The 23,468-nt window shown below is 41.3% G+C and overlaps 1 protein-coding gene across 4 annotated transcripts in view; it reads right to left on the bottom strand.

The window, feature by feature from the left end:
- CACNB2 (calcium voltage-gated channel auxiliary subunit beta 2) overlaps window positions 1-23,468 on the bottom strand; it is a 198,542-nt gene that overhangs the window by 127,582 nt on the left and 47,492 nt on the right. For 2 of the 4 annotated variants that reach the window (XM_030320881.1, XM_030320884.1), the window contains exon 2: window positions 5,356-5,475. In XM_030320881.1, the coding sequence (XP_030176741.1) occupies window positions 5,356-5,475 (120 nt within the window). Of the gene's footprint in view, window positions 1-5,355; window positions 5,476-6,313; window positions 6,762-23,468 lie in introns of those variants that run through there. The other 2 variants (XM_030320885.1, XM_030320880.1) reach the window with 2 other exon arrangements.

The following is a 23,468-nucleotide window of genomic DNA, read 5'->3' as shown; positions in this document are numbered from 1 at the left end:
CTAAGGTCTTCAAAATTCTCAAAAGAGAATATTCATCATACCTGAATATTATACCTCACTGAACTATTAATTCAATGTGAGGCTAGAATAAAGACGTTTTCAAGTTGGCAAGATGTCAAAAAAGTGAAGCTTCTCTGTGGCTCCACATCCCGTGTAGTCACCAACTGTGCCCCGAACAATTTCTTTAATAAGTAGACATTCACTGTTGAGAGAACAGTCAACTTAAAATTTCATGTTAATCCATTCTGCTGAGAACACTGCCCTGAACCTGTTTCGTCTCTGTTCCAGTCCTTTCCACATCCAGACTTCCTAACTCAGAGTATCTGCATAAACAGCAGAAGGGATCAGCTCTGGGGAGTAAGGGGGACAAGAAAAAAGTTATTCTTTCAATTTAAAAAGATGGTCATGTGACCCAGGAACTTCACTCCCAGATATATACGTACAAGAAACAAAAACATGTTCGTGCAAAAAACTTGTAGGTGAATGATCACAATAGCATTATCCACAAGAGCGAAAAGTGGAAACAACCCAGATGTCCACCAGTGATAAATGGGTAAATAAAATGTAATATACACATACAATGAATGGACTATTACCGGGCAATAAAAAGGAATGAGGTACGGACACACGATATAGCATGGTGAACATTGAAGACATTACCGAGGCACCCTGGTGGCTCAGTCAGTTGGGCATCCAACTTAAGCTCAGGTCATCATCACCTCACGGTTCGTGAGTTCGAGCCCTACATCAGGCTCGCTGCTTTAAGAACCTAGCCTGCTTAGATCCTCAGTCTCCCTGTCTCTCTGCCCCTCCCCCATTTGTGCGCTCTCAAAAATAATAAACATTAAAAAAAGAAAGAAAGAAAACATCACTAAGTGAAGGTAGTTAGTCACAACAGATAGCCTACTTCATGATTCCATTTATATGCCATACCCAGATCCACAGATCAAGAGTCACCAAGTTGGGTAGTAGTTGCCTAAGGCTGAGGGAGTTGGAGAGACAGAGTAGGGAGTGCTAACTTAGAACACGGGATTTCTTTTTAATTTTTTTTTAACGTTTATTTATTTTTGAGAGAGAGAGAGAGACAGAGCATGAATGGGGGAGGGGCAGAGAGAGGGAGACACAGAATCTGAACCAGGCTTCAGGCTCTGAGCTGTCACCACAGAGCCCGACGCGGGGCTCGAACTCACGGACTGCGAGATCATGACCTGAGCCGAAGTCGGCCGCTTAACCGACTGAGCCACCCAGGTGCCCCAGAACACGGAATTTCTTTAAGGAGCAGTGAATATCTAAAATCGATTGTGATGATGGTTGCACACGTCTGCACAAACTAAAACCCACCGAATTGTAGACTTCAAATGAGCGAATTACACCTCAATAAAGCTGTCTTTTCAAAAAGATCAGCATGAGAATAAAGGCAAAAATCAAAGGGCACCAGCTTCAATAAGGCAAGACTTGCAAAGCAGGATAAAAACTGAAAAGGATTGAAACATGCATTTAGGAGGAAAACCCCAAGCTACAAACACAAGGTCATGTCAGCTGATTTTTCTGTGCCTCAAAATTAATACATAATTTGTTCACTGTAGAGTTTACTATTTTAAGAGAAACCATAGCAAAGTAGGAGGGAAAAGTACTGACTTTCACTGGAAGCACAGAGTGCCTGGTTATAGAAACTTTTATAGGTCACTTAATTTCAAAAGGCAGCGTCTCTCATTTCTCGTACTTGGCAATCACCTTATTTTATAGACATGCTCTTGAGGGCAATTAAGGATCATGTAGTTCATATTTAAAGAGGGCCAGGCTCTGAAATACTGCTGAGGTTTATTCCAGACATTTGCACAGCCTTACTGCATGTGATCTGTGGGAGCAGTGAGATACAGCACCCACTGAGAAAGTCTTCCCGTTTGAGAGATGCTATGATGGTTACAACAAAAATGTGCAAAGCTTTCGATTCTTCCAGAATGGATGTGCAATGTGTTTTCAACTATTTAAAATTAAATGACGAATTCATGTATTTTTAAGCTTGAAGGCTTCATTTTACAGAAGGGCCCACAGGGGCACCTGGGTGGCTCAGTCGGTTAAACATCCGACTCTTGATTTCGGCTCAGGTCTTGACCCCATGGTTCATGAGTTCGAGCCCAGCACGGGGCTCGTCATTGACAGTCCAGAGCCGGCTTAGGATTCTCTCTCCCTCCCTCCCTCCCTCTCTCTCTCTCTCTCTCTCTCTCTCTCTCTCTCTGCCCCTCCGCTGCTCGCGTGTACCTGTGTGTGAGCTCTTTCTCTCAAAATAAACTTAAAAATTAAATGACTACATAAAAAATATAAAAGGGCTGGCAAAGTCGTACTGACATAAAGGAAGGGACAGTGAAAGGGGAACAGATAAACACAAGCCAATGAATAAGGCTTCTCCTATCCCTGTTCCTCATCCATTCTTCAGGAATAAACCAGACCCACCGAACCATGATTTTCACATAAAGTACACTTAAATCCTAGTCCTTCCATGTTCTTTCAGAACATACTCCTATTCTCCCTCATCCTAGTGTCTCACTCGTTTGAATACATCAAAGGTTCAAGATACTGACCAAATTTTAAGAAAGAAACATGGATGGAAACAAACTCCTTTCATTAAACACAGGAAACAGTCTTTCAACTGTTTTGCCTTTGTTTTAAATTCCCTTCATTTTCCTCTCATCTTCTAAGTCATTCATAACAATAAACTTTTTAGTCTGTATCACAAGTAACTTGAACCTGGTTTGGTCTGGGATCAATATTTTGGTCCAGGCTGGTTAAAAGATAAATTTAACAGTTCTACGCAGCTGTATCACATAATGGAAGACTTTAAAAAAAAAAAAAAATTTTTTTTTAACATTTATTGAGAGACAGAGGGAGACAGAGAATGAGCAGGGGAGGGGCCAAGAGATGGGGAGACACAGAATCCGAAGCAGGCTCCAGGCTCTGAGCTGTCAGCACAGAGCCTGACGCGGGGCTCGAACTCACGGACCGTGAGATCATGACCTGAGCAGAAGTCAAACGCTTAACCGACAGAGCCACCCAGGCGCCCCTAATGGAGGGCTTCGGAAACACAGTCATGGACAAAAACGTCCCAAGCATGTAACTGAAGACTTTAAAAACCAAACCTACAAGACAGGGTTGTATGCTGATGTGACACGAATCTGGAAAACCGTTTAATTTTGGTATGTGAAAATCACATGAATAAATTAGTGCAAATACAACACTCTTATTTCTGGAACACAAACTGTTATTCCCTGCCCCCCCCCCAAGACTTTTCTTTGTACCCTGGTGCAAAATATAGAATAAAGAATTCAGATTCTCAAACTCAACATATATTAGCTACATGGCAAACTTGTGGCAATTAACTTTGCTAGCCATACATTCACTGTTTAATCTTCTCCAGTACTTAATTTTATACATATATATATATGCATGTAAGATATATACACACATATATATAAGTATATGTATATATATGTGTGTATGTAAGAAATTTCACAAGAGATCTACCCTACCCTTCTCACCTATGAGGTGCAAAGTACAGGACTGATAACTCCGGGCACAATGTCATACAACAGATCTCTAGAATTATTCATCTTGGGGCGCCTGGGTGGCTCAGTCGGTTGAGCGTCCGACTTCGGCTCAGGTCATGATCTCGTGGTTTGGGAGTTTGAGCCCCATGTCGGGCTCTGTGCTGACAGCTCGGAGCCCGGAGCCCGCTTTGGATTCTGTGTCTCCCCCTCTCTCTGCCCGCTCCCACCACCCACCCCCCACCCCCAACTCACACTGTGTCTCTCTCTCCTTCAAAAAAATAAACATTAAGACAACACTTAGAATTTATTCATCTTGCCTAATTGCAGCTTTAGGTCTGTGGATTAGCAACTGCCCACTTCCTCCTCCCAGCCCCTGGCAACCATCATTCCAGGCTCTGCTCCTGGGAGTCGGACTGCTTTAGATGCCTCGTGTAAGTGGAGCCACCCAGGGCTCGCCGTTCTGTGACTGGCTTATTTCACTTGGGGTGATGTCCTCCAAGTTCACCTGTACTGCGGCATCATCAGGTTTTAAACGGTGAAGTCTGGTTGAGCAGAAGAGCCCACAGCAAACCAGACCCACGCCTTGCTTCATCAGCTCCCTGTTCCTGCTGGGTAGGACCCGTCTTGCAGTCAAGATGGTGTCAGATCTGGAAATGACCTCCCTGCCAGCTGAGGTGAGAACGCCGTTTTGATGTATGGAAAGACTGCTTTTTAAAAGTCAAGGCCTCCTGGCAGTTGCTCTGTAAACGACTATGGCAGCTGTGCGAGAGGCCATGAATATTACATAAGGACCGTCCGTGCATTCCAGCCAGAATCTCCAAGCCACAATTCCCATAGCAACACACGGAGATTTTACTCCTCTCAGAGATGAAGCAGCCAGCCAAAGTGCCTCGTGCCACCCTGGATTGTTTTTTTAGCAAGATCAACACAGTACCTAATTCTTTTTGGCAAAGCAGTAATTTCTTTTTTAAAAAAAAAAAAAAAAAAAACCAAAACCAAAAAGGAACGACTGCGTGAAAGGTGTTCATTTAAAAGTTACCAAGTGTCACATAAGCCAAGATACCGTAACTTCGAACAACAATCTATGCTTTAGGAATTGCTGCCATTTGAATGGCTCCCCGGGAAAAAAGATTTCAAATCATTACCACGCGTGAAACGAAATGCACCATCCTCTTGGCTAAATACTGTACTTACAGATTTTATATCTGATTTCCAGTTCCCCCTTCCACATATACACACTTTGTTATTAGAATGGAGGAGAACATGTTCCAAAGGAAGGAACATGTTGAACCCATAAAATCCTTTATTGCTTTATTTTTGAAAAGCAGAATGCAATCCCTTTGTTAAATATAAGAAAATACTATTACAAAACACCTATGCAGTAAAATTTGGGGAAAAGACCATTCCAGTCTAAGAAAATATACAATTGCCCTGAGGAAAGTGGTTTTCCTGAACAGAGAAATGGTTTACCGAAATAATGAAGTTACAATCACTTTGTGATTAGAAGCAGGTTTTCCTCTTTGTAGATTTGGGGATCCTTTTTTGAGTGCCTCCATCAACTATCCACCCACAGAAACAAGTTGCTTCGATTACAACACAACGGAAAAGCCAAGGCCACTCTCATATATCACACTTCCTTTTCCTATCAAGGAAATCAATCCAACACACTCCATTTCTGGTACTTCTTGAAAACCAACGAAATGCCGTAAAAGACCAACCATCAGCTTTGAACGAAACTTCCACAGGTGGCCCATCACAGACCCAGCGCAAGCGGCCAAGAAAGAGCTTGGCAGGGGAGAAATGGCTTTACCTTTGCTTTTTCCAACTGGGCCTGGGCCTGTCGCTCTGCTTCCCTGCGTACCGCCTCCCGATCTTCCTCCAAAGAAACATCTGAGTCGGACGGACGGCTGGTGTAGGAGTCTGCCGAACCCTTCAGAGAGAAATTTGCATTTTAAAATAGATTCCATCTATGATGTTTGCATTGGAAAAGTCTCATTGACACAGCAGTTAGCTTCCTAGATGATGCCATAAATTCCTGAAAAGAGGAGAAAAGAATCCATTTTGTGGCAAACCATCGAGAAAAATCATGCTCTGGTTTGCAGACCGTTCCCTCGGCGAGCTGTGCCTACCAAGTGACCGTTCCTTCCCAAGTCTTATGTTCCGATTACTCTCCTTTCTGGAAGCCAGAGCAAGTCCCTTTATAATTAAACCAGCTCCGTGGTGCAGTGCCCGGCTGAAGGGCATAGAGGGGTTTCAAGGATGGCTTCGAGAACATTCTACACACTAAACCAAGTATTTGCAAGTAGAAAGAAGCTACGTCTAATAAAAAAAAAAAAACCCATAAAAGAAACTCCTAACCAGTCATAAACTTGAATTCTCCAAAATGTCACTACCGGGAGATGATGACTCCCACGGTAATCTTAAGCATCCTTCTGTACCTTTTCATTCACCTGATACCTTCACGGACAAAACTGTAAGGCAACAGCAGCCAGCTTCACTCAATCTTTAAGCAACACGTTTTCCTATCGCTTTAAATAGACGTTTGATAAAAGCTGCCTAAAGAAAACACCTGCCCGGGATGGCTTCTACGGCAATAAATCACAACACGGGCAAAGGAGCTCGGAAAATTATAGGACTCTCCCTCGCTCCCTGTCTTGCAATCAGGATCATATTACTAAATCACAGGAGCCCCTGCCAGCACTCACTGTAACAACAGCAGAAGCAACGACAATACAGAATCTCCCCCAGACGAAAGCCCTTGAGCTTACACAGATATCCGAATTCTTCAGCCTTCCTCCCTTGGCTCTTTTCAGAAGCCTGATCCAGGTGGCCTTCATTAGCCAGACAGCGCCTTTCTCATCCGCAGCTGCAGCCCCGGGCACGGATCCTCAGTGCGCGCTGAGCCCTGGAGAGCCCCTGCTCCTTTCCTATCCATGCTCTGGGCAAGCCCCTCTTCTCCGTCCCTTCCTGCCACCGGGGCTTTCACTCCCTACCCCGGAGGACTCCAATCCAAGGAGATTCTTATTTTCCCATTCCAGGGAGGGGAAAACAAACACTCGAGTGCCTTATGCTGCTTTAAAAATAAAGAACACTTCAAGTGCATTCAAAGACAGGCATCAACTCGTTCTCAACTTAATGCATCTTATTACTCTAAATATTCTCCTCTTTGCGCTTGGGTTGCTACAGGAAATTAGTTGTAAGAGAACCTTTTTTAAAAAAACCCATTGCAAAACGTATGCAGTGACATTTGCAAGTGCAAAGTTCAAGCCTTATCTTCAGAGATCTGGAGGGGGAGGGCGGAGGAGGCACTCACTGCACTGGGCATGCTCCATATGTAGCCTTTTTACGCAGATGCCTACATCACACTGTTAGTCTATGTCAAATTGCCATTTTGCATCCGAAGTGTAAACAGCTGGAGAGGGCTTTTCGGTTCTATAGTAACAGGCACATGGTATGTTTGTCATGTTTCTGCTTCAGTTGAAACAGCCTCTCAAAGACAAAGCATGCAATCTTTTCATTTAATGAGCCCTTTCCATTACCCTGCTACACAAAGTATACCCTATGCCATAAGACAATTCAAAGATAAGCAAGATCACGCAGGCATCATTGGAGAGTGGAAAGCGATGAATGGTGCTCATCAATCATAGCATCAAACTGCCCTTGATTGCTGGTGACTTCCCAAACAAGATGCAGGAGACAGATCTCCCCCTTTAATTAGGACATGAAAGTAATCACAGCTCTAAGCAATGAGTTTAACCGAGCTCAAAATGACTTTGAACTGCTTCTCCAGCTGAGAAACTACCGTTCGAAATAAAGTCCCCAGAAGAAACAACAGTATGAACTGTCAGAACAACAATCATGAAGAAATTGCAAAGTGCGGTTGATTTATTAGCTCGAGTTAAGATTTATGGAATAGCTGAGTCCAAACTCTTTTTATAAATAGGGTGATTGAAGCTCGAGAAGAAAAGATACTTACTAATTTCCTCTACCAATGAGATTACATTTCTTCTTTACGAAGAAATACACACTTCTAGATGGCTTGGTAAACATAAAATTCAAACACTGCATTCCAAACTACATTTTTGTTTGTGTGGTAGGGAAGGGGATTATTTTGTAAAGTGTCATGCAAATGAAAGACAGGTGGTTTTATTTTTACTTTTTTATGAATTTTTAAAATATTTATTTTTGAGAAAGAGTGAGAGCACGCGAGAGAGAGACAGTGTGCGAGCAGGGGAGGGGCAGAGAGAGAGAGACAGAGAGACAGAGAGAGACAGAGACAGAGAATCCAAGCAGGCTCCAGGCTCTGAGTTGTCAGCACAGAGCCTGACACGGGCTCGAACTCATAACTGTGAGATCATGCCCCGGGCTGAGGTCTGACCTTTAACCAACTGAGCCGCCCAGGTGCCCCAGGACAGGAGGTTTTAAAATCTTTGCTACTTTTTTCTCTTCCTTCATTTCATCTCTTTCTCCCTTCTTTTGTGGGCTAAGACCAATCTTCATGCCTTAAATGCTAGAAAATACAGAATAGAGGCTTTAGAATAAGTTATAGATTGAATACACCCCAACTGTGTGTTATCCATAAATCAATAAACGGGTCATTTATATTCTTACGAAGTGAATGTAAAATGCATGGGAGATATAAAATGCATTGCAATTTCTTATTCCAGTAAAATTCACAAGGGAGAAATGAAATTTTCTCCATCCACACACGTTGGGGGGATTCCTAATCTTCCCAGAGGGTTTCTCATGGCGAGTGTAGCACAGTAGAAAATTACCCAGAAGCACAGCTTTATCCCACAAAAGGCTTCAGGCCCCACTGTCACAAATGTTAGCATTTTGAACCCAATCACCCTGCAGAAGGTTCCATTCACAACACAGTGAAAATACAAAGTTTCGGTCATTAGTTAGCCCCATAAGGAGAGTAAGAGCATAACACACACAGAACTGTACACTATCCTGTTCCCTTTTGAACAAAATATGATTTAAAAAGTCCTTTGCTAATAATCAGATGTAGCTTTTAATTGCACAGTCATGTTGAGACCTGTTTCCAGGTTTAAATAATTAAGCGGTTAAAAAAACAAACAAACAAACAAAAAACCTCTATCTACAGTGACTTCTGGCAATGATCTTTTGAATACTGCAATAATAAATTAACTTTTGACTATGTTACAATGTAAGATGTGACTCCCAAATGATGTTTAGTGAGGTTGATAGAAGGGGCCACCATAAACTTTCTTTCCTTGTAACTGTAGTAGTAGCAGAAAAATGGCAACAAAATATTTTCATTATAGAAGTTACATGTACCCATTGCAGAGACACACAGATAAAGGTCACTTTAAATTCTCCCACCCAAAGATAACCACTATTAAATAATAGCATGTTTTAGCCTCCAGAGTTCTTGCATTTTTGAAAGTCACCCTCCCAACATGTGCATTACAATTAATCTCCTTCCTTCTGGGAGTGTGGATTTATGCAGTTAGAAGTAATATATCTAATTAAGCTTTTGCCTTTGGTACCATATGGACTTTCTGGGTCATTCTGCCTCAAGCAGTCTTCAGTCAGGAACAGCTGGCTGTCATTTCCATAATTCCAGAGTAAGTTCATTACAAGATGCGCCCTTGATCTCTTGGGTTGCTACAATGTGATGAGCTGGTCTTCTGTAGTTTTGTCCTTGCAGGTGGGTATATCACATGTTCGGCTACAAATATTTCCTTTCCTACACCTTAATATTCTCATTCCTCATTGTACAGGTCCAAAACGTAACCTGTACCCTAACGTCTACCAAAACTCATCCAGGATCGTTCACTTTTATCCTCAGAACTCTAACTCCAAATACATGTGCTTTGCTCACAGAAAATTTAGTTAACCGGATTAACTCATGCTTTTTTTAAAAGGTTTGTTTTATTTGTTTTGAGCGAGAGCTAGATGCAAGCAAGGGAGAGGCACAGATAGAGGGACAGAGAGAGAATCCCAAGCAGGTTCCATAATGTTAGTGCAGAGCTCGATGATGGGCTCGAACTCAAGAACCATGGGATCTTGATCTGAGCCCAAATCAGACACTTAACCGACTGAGCCACCCAGGCACCCAAATTACCTCATTCTTTGTAACTACTCTTCAGTTTTTGTTCCCCCCCCCCCAATTTATGCCTAATATTTGCACAAAAAGCATACATTTTTTTTGTATATAGAAAGTTTGCTTAAAAAATTTTTTTTTTAATATTTACTTATTTTGGACAGAGAGAGAGAGGCAGAGCATGAGCAGGGGAGGGGCAGAGAGAGAGACACACAGAGAATCCGAAGCAGGCTCCAGGCTCTGAGCTGTCAGCACAGAGCCTGACGCGGGGCTCGAACTCACAGACCAAGAGATCATGACCTGAGCCGAAGTCGGACGCTCAACCGACTGAGCCACCCAGGCTCTCCATATGCAGTTTGCCTTTTTGATGCTGTACTCTACTGTTTCAATCATATAGATTGCCAGCATCATTTTTTTTCTTGAGCATTCCTGTATTTTCTCTTCTAAAGCCAAAAGAGCGAGAGTCATAAGGCTACTCAGGAATGGCATCTTCGATCCTAAAGCGTCCATCTATTTTTATAGGGAATCTTCATATGAAGACTAAGCAACGTTGTTGGACAAAGTCAATTTCTCACAGTATCCCAGGGTTACCCCGATTCTAGACAAATCTACACTCCATCCAAAACCCTCAAGACTTCAAACGACCCTCCTCCTGTATAGGACTATGCTGAGCCAATGGCAAGTCTGAATTCAGTTGCTTCCTCCTGACCTGCCATGGGATAGACAGACATTCCACCGCCATATTCCTCAGGCCCACACTTTTAGAAAAAAGCGGAATGGGAGGGACTTCTGAAACCCAAGACCAAAGGCAAAGACTTCCATCTTGTATTGTCTGTGCATTAGCTGGCAGAGAGAATTCTTTCATTTCTCATACTGTCGCCTCTTTTCACAGTTGAGAATTAACTTTTTCTTTCTGTGAAGAGATCTGGATCTCTAAGAAAATGAATTGCTACCCCCTGCACTGTTGGTTTCTTCAGGAATAAAACCCATTTACCGTTTACTAATAATGACAATTTCCTGCCTCGAGAACCTTAAAAATGTTACAGACTATTGGGATGAAACGCATTGACACGAATACTGTATGCTTGGGCTCGCAAATGTCATAGAGCTTGCATACCCGTTCGATCGATGAAAATCTCAAATGTGATCGGCCTGCCATTTGGCTTCACGTGAAAATATTATCCGAGGCAATGGTAATAAACCCATGCAAGTTCATCCCTGTGTGGTAACCTGTAGGATTATGTAAAAGCTAAAATACTAGCTTCTGGGGCGCCTGGGTGGCTCAGTCGGTTAAGCGTCCGACTTCAACTCAGGTCACGATCTCGCGGTCCGTGAGTTCGAGCCCCGCGTCGGGCCCTGTGCTGACAGCTCGGAGCCGGGAGCCTGCTTCGGATTCTGTGTCTCCCTCTCTCTCTCTGCCCCTCCCCCGTTCATGCTCTGTCTCTCTCTGTCTCAAAAATAAATAAATGTTAAAAAAAAAATTTAAAACATTAGCTTCAATTTTCTCAAGAGCATAGGGAAATTTAGACACTTTGTGGCACTAACATACATACTGATGGAAAAAACTACATTTTGCCAAAACCAAATCCAAAATCACCCACATGCGTTTATTGAGCACTTACTACTTTGCAAGTCTATGTGCTCTAAGTTAAATGCTGGGACTATAACTGTGAAAAAGACAAAAGCTTCGTGTCTGTCATGGAGCCCAAAAATCTAGTTGAAGGAGACCAATTTTTTTAAGGTGACCAGAACAATAATCACAACGAGAAAACACAAAACCGGCTGTGAGAATATATTGATGGTGAGAAGAAAGAAGCTATTTTATTTATTTATATTTAAAAAGATTTTTTTTTTTGAGAGAGAGAGAGAGTATGCATGCACGCAAGTGAGCAGCAGGGAGGAGGAGGGGGAGAGAGACTTTCCAGCAGCCTTCACGCTCAGGCTCAGAGCTCAGTGCCTGAGGCAGGGCTCGATCCCACGGCCCTGAGATCACGACCTGACCCGAAATCAAGAGTCAGACACTCAACCGACTGAGACACCCAGGTGCCCCGAGAAGTAGCTATTTTAGTCAGGGTGATGATCCAACACTCTGAGATGTGATTTACGCTGAAATATCCCAAAAGAGAAAGAAAAAATAAGTCAGCTTGGGGATGTGTTAAGACAAGTGATGTCCAGGAAGAGGGAACAGCATCTGCTAAGGACTGAGGACAAGGAATACTCAGAAGTTTAAGGAACTGAAAAGAAAAGAGATCAGTGTAGCTAAACATGCTCCTTTTTCAGGAGTATTTCTTTCAACACCCTCCCTTCCCCCTCACCATTTTTTCACCCTGCAGGTAGTACATACTCAAGTATACCTGGAATATGAATTTTGGGGCATCCTTTTCATTTATGTGGCATTACCTGACGGTACAGGTCCTTATTCCTATCTGAATTTCTCAAGCAGAAGTGGCATTTAAGTTGCCAGTAAATTCCACATTATTGGGAAAATCATGTCCCCTGAGATTTAAACACAGTGCTCTGATTTTCTTCCTTCTCAACCCAGTACTATCTCATAAGAGCAGACAGTTTATTTCTGAGATTGTCGTACGTTATGTTAACAATCAGAACAAATTATTAAGATTTATTGCCATTTATTAAGATCAGGCTACCACCTACATGAATGATAATAATTGCTAACTTTTCATGAGGGCTTCACACTGTGTTAGACATGGGGTGGATTCACCAGCATTACATAATTTAATGTTTGATCTCTATCTCTGTCTTCACTGAAGAAAACAGTGAGGCACAAGGAAGGCCAGTAACCCGACCGAGGTGACAAAGCTAATAATCAACAGAGGCGGAAGGCAGCTTTTGAAGTGAATTCAAAACTGAATGGATGCATCAACTCGGGCATGCATCAATTCATAAAAAAAAAAAAGCCAGAACAAATCCCTACGTACAACTACTATTTATTTTCATTGAAAACGTATCTCTTTCTGTCCGTCAGGCACATGTATGGCCATTTCCACTGGCCATAAAATGCCAAGAGGACTTCCAAGTTCTTAGTTCTATTTTTGCTAAACCTAGGTTGCTCTCTCTCTCTCTCTCTCACACACACACACCACATATACATCTTCAGAGAACCTCAAGTTTTATCTTCCCAAAAGACACAGTGAAGGTCCGATGAAACAGACAATTTCTCATTCATCGATGTAATGCTGTTTTGTGTTAAAGAAGGACTCAAAGGTTGGCTGTTACCCTGAAATCTGCCTCCCCCTCAGAGTATCTCAAAATTATAAAGCCTTCTTTTCATTACTTACCTACAATGGAGAGTGGAAAAGTAGAATAGGAAAACAATGGAAGTCAAGAAACCGGCTATTTAAATTTCTCTCTTTTCCCTGAAAATGAACGTAACCCTGGCAAGCTGGCCTTCGATAGCCTCCTTGGCAGCTAATCTTGCCTGAAGCTGGCTGGGATTCAAGCATCTCCTATGTTCAATAGAACAGTTGCTAGTTTTCAGCAATGAAGCCTAAGTTACTCAAGTACAGACCCGAGTCGTGACGAACTTAGTGGGTTCGAGCCCCGCGTCGGGCTCCGTGCTGACCGCTCAGAGCCTGGAGCCTTCTTCGGATGCTGTGTCTCCCTCTCTCTCTGCCCCTCCCCTGCTCACTCACTCTCTCTCTCTCTCTCAAAAATGAATAAACATTTAAAAAAAGAGTAATATATTAAAACACTGTTACCACCAACCTATTCCTTAAAGGAAGGCTATGATGGCTGTTTATATTTTGTAGAAGAAACCCTGCCCAAAATTCGCAAAATTTGACACCAGTAAAAAGAACCATTTTGAAAAGTTAGAATTAGAGGGCCAATTTTAATGGTACTTTGAGTTTGGGATTTTAGACATATGATAAATAATTTCCCTTCATAATTACAGCACCGGGTGGGTACCAAGGGAGTTTGTTAGGCCTTTAATATCAATTTACTGATGGTGATAGATGACAAAAATGTTTCACGCTATATAATTTCTTACCAAAAACTTTATCTTTCAGTCATGAAAACGGAAATGAGTAGGCAAGAAACAGAAAAATTCTGGCCTGGGCGAGGTGACCTTCCTTCAAATATTGCTGAAAAAAAATTGAATGAGGGAAAAGCAGTGAACGAATCAGACGTGGGGCATTTTGGGTAACAGGAAGTCACGGTGGGTATACTGTCAGAAGCTCTGCGTGCACAACACTACCTTTCGCCTTCCCACTGACTCATTCTAACCAGCACACACGCGGGTATATGACTCCCCTCTGCCTAAGAAAACCTTCCCTTGACTCCATATTCTCTGCCAGCCCCCCATCCCATTTCTTTGCTCTCCTCTGTAGACAAAAATGCTTCAAAGTTGCTGACGCTCCCTTCAATTCTCTTCTCGTTTCCTCTTAAAGCTACGGTCTCCCTGCACTCGGCCATCACTGCTCACCAAGACTGTCAGTGACAGATGGCCAAGGCCACAGGTCAGTTCTCGGTATGTATCTTTCTCAACGTATCAGGAGCTTTTCGCGTGGTTGTTGAGTCTACTCCCCATCCTTTATGCACTTTCTCATTAACACCTTCTGGAAACCACTCTCTCTTTGTCTTTCTCTCACCTGTTGGCTGCTCCTTCTAAGTCTCTTTTGCTGGTATCTCCTCTTGTCTCCTTTTGCCACACGCTCCTCCCCATACACAGACTCCTTCTTTCTGCTCCAAACTCACTCATCACTCACAGGCACCAGCAATGCTCTCTCTCTCTAGATTTCCACACTGCCAACGATCACCTCCTTCAAGTCTTTGTTGAGCATTCACCTTCTCAGTGAGGCCTTCCATGACCATCCTATTTAAAACGATAATCTGCAAGGCCTTCCCTTTCCACGATCTCTAATTCCACTTACCTGACGTTTTTTCAATGTTTATTTTCGAGAGAGAGAGAGAGACACAGACAGAGCATGTGCTGTGGGGGGGAGGGGGGGGGGTTCAGAGAGAGAGGGAGACACAGAATCCCAAGCAGGCTCCAGGCTCTGAGCTGTCAACACAGAGCCCAATGTGGAGCTCGAACTCACAAACCGCGAGATCACGACACAAGTTGGAGGCTTAACCGACTGAGCCACCCGGATGCCCCCTGGTTGTTGTTGTTGTTGTTTAATGGTGCTTTTACCTTCTAACATACAACAGAATTTATTAATTATATTTATTGTTCGGGGTCTATCTCCCTCCAATAGAATATAACATCCCTGAGGGCAGAGATTTTGTTTGTTTCCTTCACTCATTTACCCCAAGTGCCTAGAATAGTACCAGGCACAGCATTCTTGCTCTATAAATTCATTCACTGGATGAATGAATAAGAGTTACTAGGGAGAGAGACTATTCTCCCCCACATCCTGTATCTTAACACTCTTTCACTAGAGGGCCCCCCCCCTTGGCATTCCTGAACATTCCTAAACACCCTAAACATTCTCAAGTCTCCCCCTTACTAAAAAACAGCAACAGCAATTTGACCTAGATTGTGAATGACCAATAAATAACTCGCCATCGGGAGCAAGAGAATAAAACTAAGGCTTCAGCCTGAAGATGCACTTGGTGTTTCATCATAACCCTCAATAAATATCACTTAACCAACTTAGTGTAAATGTCAGCTATGATCGGTTGATTAGATAAACATGTTCCATAACAAGCAAGCCACTTAAAAAAAAAAATTCATTATACATAAAATTTATATAGCATCCTTCTTCCAAGAAATGTTAAGAGAGGCTTTGCATTTTGAAAATATGATTAACGCTCATTTTCTATGAAGCTTCTCTTCCCATTAATTGTATTTATTCATTCCAGGGATTCAAAGCTCCAGTCTTAAAACTGCTAATGACCCATTGGAGAAGCCATAGGCAAGTCATGTAAATATGCCCCAGGCTAATTTCCCCCTCAGTAAAATGAGTATATAAAAAAAAATTGACGCTACTAGAAAGAATATTCTTGAAAATTTCCTTAGAGATGGTTGAAAAAATGCTGCAAATAGGACATATTGTATGACTGTTTACTGACTGTTACTCCTCATGCACTAGCCCCCCCACGTCTATGGGGAGAGAGTTCAAATTCACAGCTGAAAAAGTGACTACACATATAATGTCTAGGAAGACAGAGAGTTTAAAAAATCAAGCCAGCACAGGGGTGCCTGGGTGGCTCAGTCGGTTGAGCATCCGACTTCGGCCCAGCTCATGATCTCACAGTTTGTGAGTTCGAGTCCCACGTCGGGCTCTGTGCTGACAGCTCAGAGCCTGGAGCCTGCTTCCGATTCTGTGTCTCCCTCTCTCTCTGCCCCTCCCCTACTCACACGGTGTCTCTCTCTCCCTCAAAATGAAATAAACATTAAAGAAATTAAAAAAAAAAATCAAGCCAGCACAGAAGGAAGATATTTCTTTAAGCCATTCTGAGTAATATATTTAAAAGGCACGCTACTAACAAACTAGACAGATACAAAAGTCCAGCAGCAAGCCTTTCCTTGAGTGACAGAACAATCAAACAATAACTGTTGACTCCTGCCTTCCAGGGTGAATGCTCTCAGGTGCAAATGAACAATCCATCTACACACATTAAAGGAGAGTCATCATATGTGTCCCCCCAGGGAGTCACACAGCTGTCAAAGGGGATAGGGCTTCCGTCCTTAAAGGTTTTACCCTCTAAAATTTTCTTTGCTTATACAGAGTTTATATTCATTGATAAGAAAAGAGGAAGAGATCAATGGGTATTAAATAGGCAGCGGTTATGAACACAAAATTCACAAAAAGTAAACTAGTCACGAGCATCTGGAAACAGTGTTCAGCCTGCTAAATGAAACACAATACCATTTCCCATTAAATTAGTTCTCTTTGCAAAGTACCAATTCAGTGTTGTGAAGTTACATTAACACAGATGCTTTCACCTCTCGTTGATACTTTGTTGATACTTTCTTGACTTTTAAAAAACCCTTTGGGAAAACAATGTTCTTTCTGTTTGTATCTAGATACATATCTAGACTAATATGCATTTAGACTAATGATTTCACTTCTGGGATCTGTCTTAAAATTCTAAAATCTGTTCCATACAACACTTAGATTATTACATAATATTTAATAATAGTTACAAAGGCTAAAGATCATTATAGGCAATTCTTAATGATCATTATATTTGGTTAAAAAAATAAAGAAATAAAAATCCCTGAATCATTTCTATAAATACATACATTCACATATATATAAATACTGGGAGTACACAAAATGAACAGAAGAGATAAAGTTGGATTCACTGTTGTTTTTAATTCAGAGAGCTAATTTAAATTTTTTTCTGTAATGTTACCATTTTTTAACAAAAGTAGAAAGCTCTTAATGCAATCGAAAAATCTAACAAACTATCTTGAAAATACTTTTGGTGTTACAAAAAAAAAAAAAAAACAATGCAGGTATATATTTTCCCTAATTTGTTGATTTAACCTTTATAGTTTTTTGTTTTTTGTTTTGCATGTGGGGAATGGAGGCAAACTCTGGGTCTTCTGAAAGACTCTTTATGCATAAGAAATAAACAAATGAAGGAAGGAAGGAAGGTAGGTAGGAAGGAAGGAAAGAAGGAAGGCAGGTGGGTAGGAAGGAAGGAAGGAAGGAAGAAAGCAAGAATGTTGATACAGGAATTACATCAGGTAAGAAATAAGAATTAAAAGGAAAGTACTTGAGCCTGAAATGTTAACATTTTGAAGAACTACATTTCTCTGTAGAAAATGTGTTAAAATGATTATGTTACATTTCCACTTGAAACATTGGAATTTTCTCATATGACTGCTTAAATAATTTTTTGCTACTAGGTTAGATACTTAAGCAGGCCAAATGACTCAGTAATTTGGTAGTAAATTATTAATACACTGTTCTAAAAGTCTAACCTTCCAGAAAAATATGACTTTGGTTCAGAGAGATTTAATATTAAAAATAGGCTACCCGATCAGGGATTTGGCTGGAAAAGTGCCAATGATACGGAGCATTTAGTAATAAAGCACTGCAAAGTACCCTACTGACCTAAAATAGTTAATGCATCCCTTAAGCAGCTAACCTACCTTCAGAAGGTGATTTCAGAACTAGAGACAATCTGGTTTATACAAATCTATATTTAGAAATTTGCTGCAAATTTTAGACTGCGTAGCTAGAGAGAGATGTGCTGTTGGTTATATTAATATGTTATTAATGCTAAAAAACCCGACTCTATTAAGAACACTTAATAAAAAGCAATTCATATAATATTTCCTGTCTCACAAATAAGGAAGCATTTTTACTGCAAATATTCAGTACACGGTTCCATAGACCAAATGCTTGCGTCGCCCCCAAATTCATATGTTGAAACCTAATCTCTAAGGTGATAGTGTTAGGAGGTGGGCTTTTGGAGGCTGATTAGGTCATCACAGTGGAGCCCATGGGAACGGGATTAGTGCCCTTGTAAAAGACACCTCAGAGAGCTCCCTAGCTGCTTTGACCACATGAGGTCATAACAATAAGAAGGCTGTCTGTGAACCAGGAAGCAGGCTCTCACCAGACACTGAATCTGCCACTGTCACCAGACACTGATCTTGGACTTTCCAGCCTTCTCAGCTCTGAGAAGTAAGTATCTTTTTTTTTTTTTTTTAATGTTTCTTTATTTTTGAGAGAGACTGAGAGAGAGAGAGAGAGGGCACAAGCAGGCGAGGGACAGAGGATTTGAAGCAGGCTCTGTGCTGACAGCAGCCAGCCCCCTGTGGGGCTTGAACTCATGAACCGTGAGATCACGATGTGAGCTGTTGATAAAACTTCCATCAAGCAGGACAAAGATGGCTTGCCAGTTTGGCAAAGACCAGAAAGATCTGGTTACTGCTGCTGCCCATGCCTGTTGACTCTTGCATTATGGCCTGAGGACTACTGTTTTGCAGTCTGCTACAGCATTCATGCGTTATATGCCAGATGCTTCTACTGTTAAAACAGACACCAGGGGCGCCTGGGTGGCTCAGCTGGTTAAGCGTCCAACTTCAGCCCAGGTCATGACCTCACGGCTCGTGAGTTCAGGCCCCTCGTTGGACTCTGTGCTGATGGCTCAGAGCCTGGAGCCTGCTTTGGATTCTGTGTCTCCCTCTCTCTCTGCCCCTCCCTAGCTCATGCTCGCACTCTCTCTCTGTGTCTGTCAAAAATAAATAAACTTAAAAAAATATTAAAGAAAGCTATTAAAATAAACAAACAAACAAACAAACATAAGACACACCAAACTTGAGCACTCCAAACCAAAGATAACACCTACTAGGTTTTCCACTTCATTTAAATAACAATCATTTAACATTGTGTACAACTAAATTTATTATTATCTCTCCCTTCCCAATACACACACACATTAGAATATATGATTGTATTTTCGTGCCCATGATGAGGGCAGAAAGTCTGTGTTTTTCACCTCTGTATCCCCAGGGCCAGCGTACAATCTGAGAAGAAGACAAGGCTGGGGTTTACAGTCTAGTGAAGGAGACAGACGTTACAGAGGTAATAACCTAAACGTTATTTGATGACAATTTTGGCAGTGACGATCCAGGAGAAGCACAGGGTGCTTTGAGGAAATGTAGCAGGGGGAATAAGGAGGGGCTTCTAAAAGGAAAATCCTATTTAGGCTGGGTCTGAAGTTAACAGGCAACAAGTTATACAAAGAGGTAAGGGAAAATGTTTCAAGGCAGAAGGACCAATTTGAAAAGGAGAATGCTCTTAGCACGTTCAAGGAGCTAGAGCTTAATGAGAAAAAGGAAACCTTTGAGAGAACTCATCTGGATATGCCTTTGGGCACTTAATACTGCACGCATAAGTTGATGCATTCAAATTACCAGGGGAATTCCATTATGGTAATACCATTAACTCCTTAACTTTTCTGGGATGAACACACGCAATCAGCTTGAACGATCCTTTATCATCATCATGTTTATATCCAACCATTCATTCAGCAAGTAACTACCATGTACCAGACACTGAGGACACAAGAAGAAATACAATACGTTCCTTGTCCTCAAGTAGCTTACGATACCTGGACCAATTACCAATCCACATTTTAAAATTTCAAAACATAGAAACCATACATTTTATTACATAGAATAAAAAATTATAAATAAAAATCAATATAACATTGGGAAAAAATTTACCAATGACAAAGGGTTCGTTTCTTTCATATGTTAATAGATCTTGGAAATTAGTAAGAAAAAGACCAATGCTATTGGAGAAAAATGGACAAAAATGACAGGAGATATTCACAGAAAGAGAAATGGTTTCTTTAGAAAGCATATAGAAAATGCCCAACTTTCATTATGATGTTAAAAGGGGCAAAATCAAAGAAAATGCTAATTTTTCTTGGCAAAGATGAAAAGCAAGGCACTTATTAGTGTGGAACACATCTTTGCCCCTTAAGGGTAAAATCTGGTTGCACTTATCAAAATTGAAAATTCACTTACCCTTTGACCAATAATCCCAATTCTGATTCTTAGAATTAATACCTCTAATTAATTTTAGAGGTATATACAAATATATGCAAAGGATGTATATATAAGAATGTTCATTATGGCATTATTTGTGTTACAGATGACTTAAACTAACGTAACTATCTACCAGGAGGAGACTGATTAAATAAATTATGGTGCATCTACATTATGGCCTATTATTGAGACATTAAAACTAATAAGGCATATACATAGCCATATGTATTAACATGGAACAATTTCCAAGATATATTTTACAGTTAAAAAAAAGAAAAAAAGAAAAAAGCAAGAGACAAAACAGTAGATACTATTCTGGTATTGTCTCTGTCTGTGTGTGTGTGTGTGTGTGTGTGTGTGTATGTGTATATATATATATATATATATATATATATATTTTTTTTTTTTTTTTTGAGAATACATATGCTAGTTTTTAGGCTACCTCTAGAACATTTAAATGGCTGCACATGAAATAATCTTGAGAGGATATTAAAAATCTCTGTGCTTCGAGGGTGCCTGGCTGGCTCAGTCAGAAGAGTGTGTGACTCTCAGCGTCATGAGAGCCCCACATGGGGTGTAGAGATTACTTAAACAAATAAAACTTTAAAAAAATATCTATGTTTGGGCTATATCCCCAAAAAATTCAACCAGAAACTCAGGGGCAGGACCAGGCATCAGTCCTTTTTAAAGCTCTGCATATAGTTCTGTTGACCACTGACAGTTGAGAACTCTATGCCAGGACACCTGACAGTGATGGCCTCTGGGGAGGAAACCTGAGGGATCCAGGGCCAAACAGGGGTGGGAGGGACTTGCTTTTCACTGTGGAACCTTTTATAATGCTTGAAATTGTATTTTTCTTTAAAGCCATGATCATAATACTTGCCAAAGAAGGTAACTGGATCATTTTCTTACACCATACACAAAAATAAACTCAAAATGGATTAAAGACCAAAATATGAGACCAGAAACCATAAAAATCCTAAAGGAGAGCACAGGCAGTAATTTCTCTGACATTGGCTGTAACAACATTTTTTAGTTATGTCTCCTGAGGCAAGGGAAAGAAAAGCAAAAATAAACTATTGTACTACATGAAAATAAAAAGCATTTTCACAGAAAAGGGAACCACCAACAAAACAAAAAGACAACCAACTGAATGAGAGAAGATACCTGCAAATGATATATCTGATAAGGGGTTAATATCCAATATATATAAAGAATTTATACAACTCAACACCCACAAAACAAATAATCTGATTAAAAATGGGCAGAAGACACGAACAGACATTACTCCAAAGAAGACATACCGGTGGCCGAAAGACACGTGAAAAGATGCTCAACATCACTCATCATGAGGGAAATGCAAATCAAAACCAAAATGAGATATCCCCTCACACCTGTCAGAATGGCTAAAATAAAAAAAACACAAGAAACAACAGGTGTTGGCAAGGATGTGGAGAAAAAAGAACCCTTGTGCACCACTGGTGGGAATGCAAACTGGTGCAGCTGCTTTTGAAAACAGTATGGAGGTTCCTCAAAAAATTAAAAATAGAATTACCATATGATCCAGTACTGGGTATTCCACTACTGGGTATCATGCCCAAAGAACACAAAGACACTAATCTGAAAAGATATATGCACCTCTATGTTTATCACAGCATTATTTACTATAGCCAAATGATGTAAGCAATCCAAGGGTCCATTGATAGATGAGTTGGATGAAGAAGAGTGAAATCTTGCCGTTTGCAACAACATGGCTACATCTACAGGGTATAATGGTAAGTGAAATTAGAGAAGAACAAATATCATATGATTTCATTCATATGTGAACTTTAAGAAAGAAAACAAATGAACAAAGAAAAAGACAAACCAAGAAACAGACCAACTATAGAAAACAACCATGGTTACCAGAGAGGAGGTGGGTAGGGGGTGGGTTCAATAGGTGATGGGGACTGAGAGTACACTTGTGATGAACAATGAGTAATGTGTAGAATTGTTGAACCACATATCGTATATCTGAAACTAATATAACACTGTATGGTAACTACACTGGAATTACATTTTTAAAATTATTTTTTAATTTTTTTTAAATACGAAATTTATTGTCAAATTGGTTTCCATACAACACCCAGTGCTCATCCCAACAGGTGCCCTCCTCAATACCCATCACCCACCTTCCCCTCCCTCCCACCCCCCCGGGATTAAAATTTAAAAACAAACAACAACAACAACAAAACCAAAAAACAAAAAATGTGACCACTGATACTGACAAAACTACCCAGAGGCAGGAAGCTGAACTTACTGATTTTGCAGGGTATTCAGGAGGTCGGGGGGTGTCTTAGCGCTGACTCCATGGAGGACTACAGGACCTCTAGTAACCCTGGGCCTCTTTGGCTCTGTTAACTCTATTTCTGGAGTTGCTTTTTTCTTTTCTCCCAAACTGTCTTTATAAATCTCCAACATCAAAGGTCACAAAACTGACCAAAACAACTGTGGCACTTAACTTTAGTGTTTATTTATTTTTGAAACAGAGAGACACAGAGCATGAGTAGGGGAGGGACAGAGAGACAGGGAGACACAGAATCCAAAGCAGGGTCCAGGCTCTGAGCTGTCAGCACGGAGCTCGCCGTGGGGCTTGAACTCACAGACTGTGAGATCATGACCTAAGCTGAAGTCGGATGCCCAACTGACCGAGCCACCCAGGCGCCCCATAACAACCGTAGCATTTAAAATGGCAATCCATAGGGCGCCTGGGGGGCTCAGTCGGTTAAGCATCAGACTCTTGGTTTCAGTTCAAGTCATGATCTCACACTTTCATGAGTTCAAGTCCCACATGGGGTTCTACGCTGGCAGCTCAGAGCCTGCTTGGGATTCTCTCTCTCCCTCTCCTTTTGCTCCCTCCCACACTCATGCTGTCTCTGTCTCTCTCAAAATAAATAAATAAACTTAAAAATTTAAAAAAAAAAAGGCAAGCCATCAGCTACTCACTAATCCCCTTTTTCTGCTGTACTTACATGTGTATTCATGGTTCTACTCTCTGCACGAATACCTAAGTTCCATGAAGGCAGGAGTCGGTGTCACTTTCGTTCACCATTGAGTCCCCAGTACCTAGCACAGGGCCTCGTACACAGCAGGCACTCAATAAATGTGTGCTGGCTGCAAACGGATCTGCTCTGTTGTTCAGCTCTATGAAAATCTCATCGTCCGCCTCTTTCTACCGCATCACCCCAAGCCTAGTTATCGCCCACACCCTGTGTGGGCTCCGACTACAGCTCTGATTGGTCTTTCTGCCTCTGCCCCGCCCCCAGCCCTTCCACGCAGGGAGCCAAAGGAAACTTCTTCAAACGCGCTAGCTCACAACATTCCCCCT

The sequence above is a fragment of the Lynx canadensis genome, chromosome B4 (genome assembly GCF_007474595.2).
Source record: "Lynx canadensis isolate LIC74 chromosome B4, mLynCan4.pri.v2, whole genome shotgun sequence".
Taxonomy (NCBI): Eukaryota; Metazoa; Chordata; class Mammalia; order Carnivora; family Felidae; genus Lynx; species Lynx canadensis.
The sequence above is the reverse complement of the archived record's forward strand: the minus strand, read 5'-3'. Positions and strand labels throughout refer to the sequence as shown.